The 13,039-nt window shown below is 36.4% G+C and overlaps 1 protein-coding gene across 7 annotated transcripts in view; it reads right to left on the bottom strand.

The window, feature by feature from the left end:
* Window positions 1-1,714: 1,714 nt before the first annotated feature.
* NFIA (nuclear factor I A) overlaps window positions 1,715-13,039 on the bottom strand; it is a 300,076-nt gene continuing 288,751 nt past the window's right edge. For all 7 annotated transcript variants that reach the window (XM_067535616.1, XM_067535615.1, XM_067535617.1 and 4 more), the window contains one exon: window positions 1,715-4,485. In XM_067535616.1, coding sequence (XP_067391717.1) covers window positions 4,468-4,485 — 18 coding nt within the window. In that variant the 3' untranslated portion in view covers window positions 1,715-4,467. The remainder of the gene's footprint in view (window positions 4,486-13,039) is intronic.

Genomic DNA, 13,039 nt, shown 5'->3' with positions numbered 1-13,039 from the left:
TTTTAAATTTTGTTCGATGGAGGCCTTCAAAAAAAAAAAAAAGATATTTCCAGAGACACAATGCAAAGTACAATATTAACTGACATTCTTAAAAAAAAAAAAAAAAAATCACCACAAGGAAAAAAAAACTGTTTTAGGCTATGTATCTGGTTTTTTTGTATTTTTTGTACAGTAAATATTTTATAACACTGTTACTACAAAGCTGCAAAATATATGGAACAAAAAGAAATAGTGAAAGAAAAACAAAGTTATAGGGATTTTGCATATTCCTGTGGGCTGACTGAATACTGTGTAGTTGAGGAAAGTTTGTGTTTCCTTTACCCTTCAACCTCAAGAGAGGAGGTATGAGGGGGGAATAAACAACGGAGACAAAGTGTACCATGGCTGCCTAACTTTAGCCCGTAAGTTTTATGATAAAAGAAGAGGAATAAATAATGGCGTTGCTGGGGTGCGCAGCACAACAAAAGCAAGTGCCCTCGTTCAAAAAGAGGAATTAACTGGTGGAGTCCATTCATGACAAGCAATTTTTAAATCTTTAAATTTGGGGAGGGAGTAATTGAGTATGGGTCAGTATTTGTGTGTCTGACAAAAAAATTTCCAGAGAGGGGGTGGAGAGCGAAGAAAAATTATTCGCATTATTATTTTTTTTTTTAAATTAATAAAATAATTTAAAAGGGGAAGGAAATGTAATCTGATTCGGAATTAAGGACCAAGACCGTCCGCCTGAATCTTGCAAGTTCTCTTTATTGCAGGCTGCACATCCCAAGCAGCTGTTTTGCTCAGAACTCCATTCTTTGCTTTACTTTGAGGAATAAAAACCGGTTTGTTCTCCATCCCTGAACGGAACTGAACTGCTGTGTTTTCTGCATGGTAATAAGGCGAACAAAAATTTAATTTAGTGTCTTTAATACTTTACAACCACTGTTGATTAACACCCTTGACCGCCTCGCTAATGTTTTAAAGCCTTTAAAACATTTTTTTTCTGCAATTCTGATCAGAATTCCCTAAATTTAGCGTCATCAAACTTAATGTGACAAAATACCTTCAAAAATACAGCATACCTGTACTGTCCATTTACAATGGTTCTCCAGTAGCCTATACTTCTCAAGCATAGGAATATGCTATACCATTGAGAGAAGAAAAATAACTGTATTTAAATACATACAAAACGGAAACAGGAAAGTTTTTAACTTAAATCCAGTTCCCAACGGGGAAAAAAAAAAAAAAGCAATTCTATGAACGCTGTCTTTATAACGAACAGTCAGAAATTCCACTAAGCTAATTTGACAGAAATTTTTCCTCATTTAAACAACATTACAAAAGTCCTGCATTATAAAATAGGGTAGAATAAATCAGTGTAATCAATAAAACTATACAACATACAAATTACATATCTTCTGAGTGGGCAGTTTAATTCTCTCTTTGCAGCCATGACTACAACATGCTCACTAAAAACAACTAACTGCCCAAACTATTGCTTAGTTTGTTTTGTTTAAAAAAGGGTGCAATTTTACTGTATATACAACCAATTTACTGGTAATACCTTGGCTTATAGCAAGGTTCTGACAAAATGTTTGTCTAGGCTTTTTTCCCTTCACTGTGAAGCACTGAAAGCTGCTATTTTTTAAATTTTATTATTATTTTTTTTAGTGCACATATGTCTTAATAAAGTAATGCCCAGCTAAGTGCTATAGGGAAGGCAAAGGATGCTGGCTAGAGGATGTGATACCATATACTAACAATCACACAATACAACAGAGCAAAATGACTACTCAACCACTTATCAGACACATATGAAAATCCAAAACATTTTATTTTTTCCTTAAATAGAGAATAACCAGTAAACAATTTTCAGAACTTGGAAGTTTAAAAACGTGCATATAAAAATGGGCATTATATACTTTTGTTGAATGTGGCTTGATTGCAGTCTGCTAATAAAAATGGGTGTGGGATCTGAAGGAAAAGGAAGGGTTTTTTTTGTTGTTTTTTTTTTAAGGCTTGCTTGTGAAAGGAACAATTGTAAAACAAAAATTGCTTGAAGCAGGGTTCAGCTTAGTGCTTCACAGTTTGACTGCTTCTCTAAGAAGAGCCCTTCCTGCATGTGCATTCAAAATCACATAAGTACAAAGACAAACACCTAAAACACTGCGTCAAGTGCAGCACCAACTTTGGTCAAATAAAAAAAAATCAAAAGAAAAATTAATATTTGCTAAGCTTTTCTACATGATATAAGCAGGTATTGCATATTTTCATATATCTGGGAAAAAATAAAACAAAAGGAAGACGCCAAATAAAATGTAAAATGCAGCAACATCCAAAAATACTGATAATCTAGCATCTACAGATCTCAGAATAGCACTGCCACTGACCATACAGGACAATAAACACTACTCCTATCTGCGGAACAACTAACATTCTATTTAATTCTAGATGTTGAAACTGACAATGGCTGACATAAAAGTCACATTTACAAAAAGTGTCTCCAAATGCTTGACTAGGGGAAAACCCCTTTCAATATAGGAACATGTGCAACAATTCCACAAATAATCGCTATCCAGGGCAAGGCACATTGATATGGAATTTTTTGTTTTTTTGTTGGTTTTTTTTTTTTTTTTGTTTCGTGCAAATTCAGAAAAAAAAAAACATTGTTTCAGGGAAAAGATGAGGAGCAAAGTGTCTTCCCAAGAATTTCAGTTCCTTGATTGTATAGGACAGTAGTAGAAACCCTTCTGAAGGGCCGTACAAAACATAGTTTAAAGGCAAGTGCCTGGAATAGGGATTACAATATTGTGTCTTAATGCACTCTACTTTACCCTACATTAACTATATAAAAATTAGTTACTAACACTAGAACATGCAGAGACTTTCTCTGATTAGCTGGACTTGCCAACCAGAACGTATATATATGTATAGCATAGGAAACCTTCTTAAAGTTGCATGTGAAGCAAAGGGGTGCTCCGCTGTCTGATAGAAAAAATCACTTGCACTCTTTTTTTTTTCTTTTTTTTCTTTTTTTTTTTCCTTTTTTTTTATACATAAGATACAGGACGTTTGGGGTCCAAACTTTTTTTTTTTTTTTTCTTTTTTTTCAGCAAGTGCCCTTGCTTTGAACTGGCATAAGTTGTCACATCAGCATTAGTTTCTGTATTGTTTTCTTTGTAGTCCAGAAAAAGTACCAGTTCAGGGACACAAAGGTGTTTTAATTTCTGGACCGTTCTATATTATTCCCAAGGTGTTTGAGAACCGATAAACCCTATATTGCCGGAAACATGTAAAATTTGTCAGAATTGGCATAATCCATTATAGTGACTTTTAGCTTATAAAATTAACAGATATTATGATTTAATTTTAGTTATGTGCTTTGATAACAGAAAATGATTAATTAGCATTTAATGTAGTTAACATATTGTGGTAAAAGCACCATTAGATTTGTATTTTTTTAAAATTTTCCTTCAGTTTTAAAGGGATACAAGTTTAACAATAAAAAACATAAAAAGCAAAAATAGCTCCCCTTTTTCTTGCAAGGCTGTTTTTTACCCCAATAATTTAGAGTCCTGGGGTGAAAGGACTTGGAAAACAAAAATAGAATTTTCAACAATCTCTATCTTACAAAGATATTTAGCTATCCAATGAAATTGCACTTTACTCAATTCAAAATTCGATTGTTTTGATTCCTGTCAGTTTCTGTCAAAACAGACCAACTTCCCCATTTCTGCATGAATTTTTGCGTAATTGTTGAAAATTGTTGAAAAAATGTTTTTATGTAAGTGCAGCATTTCAAACTTTTTTTTTTAAGTGAATAGTAGTAGTTTGATGTTTTAAATCGCTCTGCAACTTTAGTGGAAAAAACCTGGTGACAATGTTCTTATTTTTCATATTATGTATCTAACTGCTGACTGTAAAAAACAAAACAAAACAAAATAACTGCATTTTTTTCCGATATGTTACAGAAAAACATGCCCTATGTCTGTCCTGTAAGTTTATATATTGCAGAATTCAGCTACTACAAAAGTTACAGTTTAAGTGTGTTTCATGATTTCTCAAGAAGTCTCACACCTGCATGGGAAAAAATGGATGAAAATGCTGTAAAACGGTTAGGCTCCATATGGAAAGTGTGTTACAACAGCGAGTCAGTAAGCAGCAGCAGAGGCTATTTCTACCCAGTGTCACCTAATACTTACACTACCAATGAAACACTTCAAAAATGATGAAGTCCAACCATTTCCAGCACCATATGAGAAATTACAACAGTCCCTAAGGTGTCTAAAAACATCTCAAAAAAGTTATGGCCTTTGCCGTTGACCATAACATTTGCCATTTCCATGTACTAGTTGTTTGCTGTCGATATCTGTTTATCTCCCCTTCCACTGATGTGAAGTAACTGCACTGTGTTGCTGCTGCTTCCATGTTACAGAGTTGGGAAGGGGTCAGGTGGTCTGTCCGGTGGGTGATGGGAAGCTGTGACTTTTATCCCAGGTACCAGGACTGCAAAACAAAGAGAAAAACTTTCAGCTGATTGTAATTATGGATGTTTTGGAAGGAGCTGCAAATATCACTGCAATCCTCATATTCTAAACAGGGGGAGAGAGTTGGAGGACTTGACAAACTGAGCTAATTGCACAGATTAATTACCACTCACCCTTCCCTGTGAATGTCAGTGTGGCTGATTTTAGCACTCCAAAGGGTATAATATAATGCAAATGATGTGGTCCTGCACCCAAGAAAAACTGAAATGCCCCCTCAGAGAAAGCAACTTTTCCAGAGGATCAGAATAAACCCATTAGGGCCTGCATGAGTATCTCATTTACACTGCTGTAAATCAAGAGTAGCTCCACTCAAGTCAATGTAGCTTCACTTACACTGAGGTAAAACTGGTATAAGTGAGATCAGTACAGGCCTGATGGATTCACACCAGTGTAAAACAGATACACGTAACATCAGTACCAGGCCCTTGGACTGTAAACTGAATGAGGGATTTGCATTTGACTATGATGTACTGCTCTGCTGGGAATTAAAACAACAAGCAATAACGATAATTTAAGGTAAAAGAGTATAATGAGAGAGGCTCAGGTATGAGAGACTTGTTGCTGATACCCTACATTTTATATCAGCTCCTGTCATATCATATTAGGTGCATGGTTGAGAACCTACATACTGATGACAAGTTTTACCAACTTTTTCCTCCATTCCTTTTCAGCATCTCATTTGATTTATATAGTACATCAATCAAAATATTATGTATTAATATTTATAGAGGACTGTAAGTCCATGCTGGACTTCAAGATTATATGTACTTGCCATGGCAGTAGGCTGTATAGAAACTGGTAAAATAAATAATACGGTATGAGAAACTTTGTCAGTCATCCAGTTCCCAATTCACTTCATTAGCTAACTCTTCATTCATTCCCCTTTCTGAGCACAGACATACTATCCCCATATCTGTTTCAACAATTGCACAGAGGTTTTATATTCAGACTTAGACTGGCTGTAATTCAATGAAACAGTTTTCAAATGTGAAGTTTAAAAACAGAAAAAGTTCTTCCAGGGTTTATGGAGTCGCTGCTTATTATTTTAGTTCAACAGTGGTGCCAAATCCTGTTATGCTTATTGATTAAACAGTCTCATTGATTTTGATAGGGTTAGACACACAGATGAGGGAAGCAGGAATTGGCCTCTGGATGGTATCATTTCTAATGATCACAATTTTCAAGTTGTTCTGAACTTCATGTGCATGTTTTACAATCATAATACGAATGTCATAGCTTTCAGAATGGTCCGAATGGACAAGGATTAACTTTGTGAAAGTCCATGACAAGGAGCAAAAGGGAAGTAGGTAAAGATCCTTTGATTGCAGAGATCCAGTTGTCTACCCTCAAGGTTTGCCTGATCACATGGATAAACAGCTAAATGATAATTATTTACATTGGGGTAAGATTTCCTGGCCTTGCAAGAAGACTTTTATTTCAAAAACAGATTTTTAAAAACTACACTTCCTGTACTTTCAGACGTGTGTTATTGTTAGCCACTCTGGGAAATACACACCAACACCTTCCGTTAATTCAAAAAACAACAACTGTGTAATACATCCAGACCTCTGCTACACCGGCATCATGATTAGATCTTTTTTGCCTTTGAACACCTCATATTTCAATAGATCAGATTTGGATTATTGGGGTGTTAAAGTGGCCTTGGCGTTTTAATTAGTGAAGTGTAAGGAAACCGGTTTGAAACTCCTAATCTTCCTTCACGGCACAATTAAGTGCAGTATTTCTTTTAGTAATTCTTAGTGCACATTTTGGACAGCAGGGGGTGCACTTTTCTATACCACATTTCTCCCTGCTACTCACTGCATTACTAAAATAATTCTGCAGTGCTTCTTCTACACTCCTTTTAAAAAGCAAACAATTTCTTCACACATCTTACTATTCAGTGTGTGCCTTGCAAGACAAGGTTACCCCAGAGCAGCTCTGTAATCCTTCACTGAAATAGGCTTTATTGATTGCTCTGGTCTATTGTTCCCTTTTCAAGTCCCCCAAGTTCAAGTTCATCCTGGTGTTACATCATGTCTGGTTGCTATGAGCAACCAGACAAACCCAGACGTGACTATCATTAGCAAGAAACACTCTGCTCTCCTCCCACCAACCTTCCAGTGGCTCTGACGTAGCAGGCCCACTGCAAACACATTGAAGTATTTATTCTGCCTAATTTATGACCTACACAGCAAGAGAAACCCCCACTCCAAAAACTAACACTGTTGTATATTTAATTAATCTGTCTTTCTCTGGCACTTGGGAAAGTTAGACAAAGGTCTAATTATTGTGTTTCACTCCCCACACTTTTCTTTTGGGGCTGAATATTTGCATGGGAAAAGGAACTACAAGACTCAGTCCGGCTTCCTCCGCTACCCCCCCTAAAACACCTTTTTTTTCCCTCCACTGCCCTATTGACATTTCATGAAATACTTTAGCTGCTTAAGGGAATTAGAAAAAAAAATCTGATGTGAATGTAACTCCTTCTGAGTTGGTATTCAGTAACACAAATCAACTCATGACATGTTTAAATTTAAATGCTAACCACACACTCTGAGAGTTACTTTAAAGGTTAGTTTTTAATCAATAGAAGTTGCTGACTCTGGAGTTTTTAGCTGCGCAGTGCAGCTCTTGTGCCTTTGTCTAGCATTAGGCTTTCAAACTTTTTTTTCTTGAGATGATTTTACCAATGATTTGCAGACACAGAGTGCTATTGTGCTCTTGACTAGCAACATGTCAATAAAAGAGTAGAGTTACCATGCACTGGGGTGTCAATATGACTCCTGCAGGCACAGTTCAATCTTAATACCAATGAAAAACTTAATTAACCCTTTCAATATTGAACTGAAACATTATTTTAAACTTGTGTGCAGTGACTTGGCTATCCAAATTCACCTTCACATAAAAGCTGATTTTAAGAATAAGATGACACACACATCTGCGTGGCACTGGCTATTTTTGTAACTATTCTTTGAGAAAACATTTTATATGCTGAGACAGCGGAATAGCAAGATTGAAAGGATGCATTTTTTCATCTGATCCAGCACTGCTCTCAAAATACCATTTACAACATGTAACAGAAATACACATGCATAATTATCCTATATTCGTAAGACAATTATTTTAATATTAAGAACTCATATCCCCCAAACCTTACACATGTGTTTAAATCTTCTTGGATTATGTTTGAAGAGTTCTATTGTCCTTTTGATGCACCTGGGAAACTTCCACTGCAAGGGGGGTGCAGACCTCAACGTATAAAATGAAAAAAGTGTATGAAGCCCATAACAATATATGTAGCTCTAAGATCTGTGATTTGCAGAATTCTTTGCATGATTAAATGGATCAGTGAAACAAGAAACCCAAATCTATACATATGGAATTTTTTGCTACTGGTCCCCAACATAATTTAAGCTTGACTATGCTTTCTGGCTACCACCTACATTTTATCCTTCTTTCATGTCCTGTAATCTAGCCTACTGCATCCAGCTGGATAACAAAAGTATTTCTTTTCTTAATTTTACATCTCCATTTAAACTGCATGCAATATCACAACACAATGCAGGCTGAAGTTATCCTCATGCATTTTACAGAAAAGCAAACATTTAGCTTTGACCCATATTTACTTAAAAAAAACCCAAACTTACTGCAGTAGTGAGTTTAGAGTTAAATGAGTCCACTGGACCAAAAGGTCGGAGCTAAGTAAAATTACTGCTATCTAGTCATCAGTATTACTACAGTTCGGTATTGTCCTACAGAGTATCTCACTGTCCTTTTCTAGTGTTCAAGGTGAAACATCAAAAAGAATTCTGCAGTCCAGTACAAGATCTTAGCTTTCCTTTCTCCAGTCAAATGAAGAAGTAATCTCATCAGGTTGAAAAGTGCTGACTAAGGATTTAATAAAGTGCCTGCAGATGTGTGTCATCTCTAAGGTATTCAACTCATGTAATGCAAAACAGTTCCACATCGAATGTGCTTATAAAATTCCATTTAACCATTGCAGAGCTCTATTTTACTGTTCTCAGAGGAATATCATCACACTTTTTTTTCTAATTTACAGCGCCATGAAAGTTGAAGCTTTACACTACCCATATCTTAGAATCCTCACACTAGTAAGGTTTTATGAACCATAAACAGTATCTACATGACTGAATCCTAAACAGGAAGACTGAAATAGCAATTATGTTTTTTTGATAGTGCCCGTCTATTTGTTTCTTGTGCTATTCTGAAGATAGCACAGACACAGACACAAAACCTTAAGCAACTTTCGGCAGTTGTGTCCTTTGTATTGGAAAGAACTAGGAAACTGGCTTATTTACAAGAGAAAAGCAGATAGCACTTCACTAACAGTTTAGCCTGGGTCAGAAATATAGAATCAGGTCCAAAGTTTATTAAAATCTTATCAAAACAGCCTTCTTATGTGATTTATTTTATCCTGGCTCTGAAACTTAATCATGAGCATTTTCTGTGTGTTTTAAAACAAAAAACAAAACAAACAAAAACTTGTTAGAATTACTTCTACCTGTACACTTCCTGAAATAACAATGAGGCCTTTCACTAAAGCACAAAGTAGAGGTTGTAAAGCAGTAGTATCTGTTTTTCAAATTAAAAAGTTAACCAGAATCCTTAAGGGCACAGTTTAACACTGCAGAAGGAGGTTGTTAATGTGGAATCCAGAATTAGGTGTGACAATTGGCTTACTTCTCTAGGCTCTGTAGGTTATTTGAGGACATTCACCCATTTAAAACTCTGACAAACTCCACACAGGAGATTTTTCTTCACATAATCCATTTATGTCTAAGGCCTTGTCCACACCAGACCCTTTTTTAAAAAATCCCCCCTGGTGCAGCTCCACTGGTGGTAGCAACAGTTGGAGTGCTGGTGTGAGAGAGCATCAGTGTTTTAACCAATGTCACGTCTACACTGTCATTCCTGCTGTTGCTACACTGGAAGAGCTGTGCTGGTGGGAATGTATGAGGGAAAAAAATCTAGCATTGACATAGCTAAATGAAAACTATAGCCATATAACTTGTCCCCCAAATGGGGAGGCTGTTTGGGTAGCAGTGCTGAATCTTAGTCACAAATGTCCAACAGTGGTGAAAATTCATCTTGTGCACTAGTTCTAGTGATTTTCTGGCATTGATTTAAAGCTCCCAGTAAAACCCTCATTTACAGTAGAACATTTCAAACTAACAGGGCCAAAATCAGACATTCTATGAAACTTCAAGGGGCCTGCTTATGTGCCTAAGGTGAACAACATTTGGTGTAAGCAGCTGAAGCTCTTCTGAATTTAATGGGGACGCACCTGCTTTTTACCAGGCCTGGATTTGGCCCACTGGTTTCAATAGGGTTTCACCAGCATGAGGAGACCCACTGTGTCTAAATTGACAGGTGAATATTAAAGATGATCTGAGGTCATTTCTGTGTGCGTGGAAGTTATTTTCCTAGAGCTGGGATTATTTAGAGATTACATTTTCCAAAACTAAATACGAAAAGGGACAGAAGCAGCAAGTTGGTCATCCCCAAAGGGGGATAAAACAGAGAGTGAATCTTCTAGTTGTCCATAGTCTAAATACAGTATAGGCCACCCGCCAGGACGAGCATGTTTGCACTGCCTCGAGAAAGATAAAAATCCTCCCTGGAGGGGCATAACTCTCTAAGCGAGGTGTACAGTAGCTCTGTATCCAATAACTTTTGTGAGAATGCCAATTGTGGCAAACTGTACTGAATTATGTGCAATAATTTTGTAACACGGACTTCTGGCTGCTGACTACTAAAAATGTATAGGAGTACAAACCACTACTACCTTGGGACTAACTAACTGACTTCAGTTAAGGGTTATGCTTGGGTTTCAAACCTCAGATTGGGAATAACTAGAGTTTTTACTCCCTAATGTCACCCTAGCCCCTCTAAAACCTTTTAAAAACACACTAATTCAGTAACTGGTGCTGTTGTTCCAGATATCTGAACATTTCAGTGCGTGTCCCAGCTGGCCTCAGATGTTTCTTAAGCATAAAGCAATGTTCTGAGTTGTAGAGTCCCTGCCTGCAGAACCTGAAGAATAGTTGATTAAAGATTGACTGAACTGTGATATTCACATTTAGTTTGAATATAATACAGTAAAGACTTATCAATGGCAAACATCTGAAGTGTAATCCAGCAAGCAGACCAGGCCCTCTGAATATGATGTATTAATTACTTAAAATCTAAACTAGATCTATGAGAAGAAAACTTTTCCTTTTCCCTGACTCTAACTAAAAGGAAGTGATTGCACAATAAATCCACTATTTTATTTTAGTTTTATTTTTTCTTTTCAACACAAGAGCTTCTTTGATTTATTTTGGTAACACTTTGTGAAACAGAGGTTTGAATTTTTTCCTTCATTTTTAAAAAGTTAAGAGAATGAGCCTTTTTATTTATTACTAAGTTGACTTTGAACTAGGCAAAGTAGATCTTGTAAACTTCATGTCAAACAGTGAAAGCTGGGCATGGCAATGTTAAACTGCAACCTAGTTTATAGGGGGGAAAAAAGGGAGGAGGAAGAAGAAGAAGAAGGTAGTCAAGCAAATGAGAGAGAGAGGGAGAGAAACAATCCCATTTTTGTTTTTGTTAGAGGACGGCTAACTGCATAGATCAGAGACTTTTCAAAAAACAAAAAAACCCCACTGTAAACAAAGCACAGGAAAATGTGAGGAAAAAAGGAAAAAACTAAAAGCAGCTTAGAATGTGTTAACTCTGCCATTCTGTCAGCTTAAAGAGTATTTTATGCTTGATCAACAGCTCTTTTATTATGCTTTTCTTTCATTCATTCAAGACATCAAAGCACTGAACCACCAGTGTACCTGATCCACTAGAAGAACTTGTAAGGGTGTTCTAAAGAAACGGGGGTAGTGGGAGCCAGACACCCCTGCGGACAAGGCAGTTCAAAGAGAATATTTCAACAATGATTACATTTTGTAAATCTTTTTACGAAAGACAGCTTATTTCCTGCTTTTTCATGAAAAATAGGTTCTATCCATTAAAGTGAGCCCACAGTATGAAAGTTACTTGAGATCAGAGGTACAGCAAGGGGATTAAGGCGAGCTGAGGTCTTTCAGAGACTTCCAGTGGGTTCTCTCATATTTTTTGCTACCATAAGGTTTTCAGACTGGAATACAAACATTTCTGTATTTGCAGACTTGCTGATGGTGGCAGCGCAGCAAAACATCTGAACAAACTTTAAACGCATTTTTAAAAATTATTTTGTAGTATTCCAAACAGTCCAGGCTAAAGTCATCTAAAATCTACCAGACATCCCTAATCTAAAATACAGCACACAATGCCAAGCCAGCTGTTTACTTTTCAAAGCCCAGAGTGGTTTCTGCATTGATAAACCTCAGACACATGGAAGGGGATTCTAGCCATGCCACACCACACTGCTCTGTCATCTTTATATACTGACATAGGACAAAAAGGATACTAAAAGTAAACCCTGAAATATGTTGCACCAAAAGGCCATCTTTGTGGATATTTCCTGCATTATTGCCAAAAAGGAGCAAGATTTTTTTCATTCTTCCACTTCAAACTTTTATTAAAAACACTGATTTGACAACTAAAAATGGTTTGGTTGTACTCAGAGATGACCAAAAGCATGACCCACCAGACAAATATAGCATGCAAGGTTCTACAAAATGGCCTGCAGCTGCCCTCATCTTTAATATGATTCAGCCCATAGAGAGTAATAGTTCAAGTAAGCAACACTCCACTTGAACTGAACAGACACACTGCATGCTGGGACCTGTAGATGGTGTTAATTGCACCTTTTCAAAGATGCCAGCAAAGACTGCTATTTTACATATAACAACTGTTAAAAGGGAAACCAAGAATCCAGAACACAAATTTTAGCAAAGTGAATACATAATTAAAAAATATTTTGGATTAAAATGTAATTGTACTGGAAACATCTTTTTAAATGCTATAAGGTATAAGCGTTACCAGTTACCTATAAATTTCCCCAAGGCTTATTCTACCAGAGGCACAGCCCCAATTTACCAAAGGAGAACAGTAGTTTAACATTTATTTAATTAAATCCTACCTATTTCCTTCCCCTTTTGCTATAAAACATATATATCTAGATTTAGATCTACCTATACTGATATAGAACAAACTCACAAAGAAGCACTATATATATATTGTGATTACAAAACACAATGTGATGTGATTTTATAACATTTCAACAGGAACCTCCTTCTAAGACCATGAGCTTATTTGGCTTCTAAATCAAAATATCTTAGTTTTTTTCCCCTTAAATTTACAACACATTATACTAGAGATGGTCTGTAACTTTCTTCCAGTTTGCTGGAGCAGGATATTTCCAAATCACTTTTCACTCTACCCAAAATTAAATATGAGGAAAGTTTGGGGTATAAAAATATTTCCCACCGATGCCGCCCCCAGCGCCTTTTAGTGCTGGTACTGTACTAGCAGCAACATGGTTTCCTATTATACAGAGTAATGCTTTCTGTCTACTG

This window comes from Emydura macquarii, unplaced genomic scaffold (genome assembly GCF_026122565.2).
Source record: "Emydura macquarii macquarii isolate MOO-44397 ecotype Brisbane River unplaced genomic scaffold, CSIRO-AGI_Emac_v2 contig_3506, whole genome shotgun sequence".
Taxonomy (NCBI): Eukaryota; Metazoa; Chordata; order Testudines; family Chelidae; genus Emydura; species Emydura macquarii.
The sequence above is the reverse complement of the archived record's forward strand: the minus strand, read 5'-3'. Positions and strand labels throughout refer to the sequence as shown.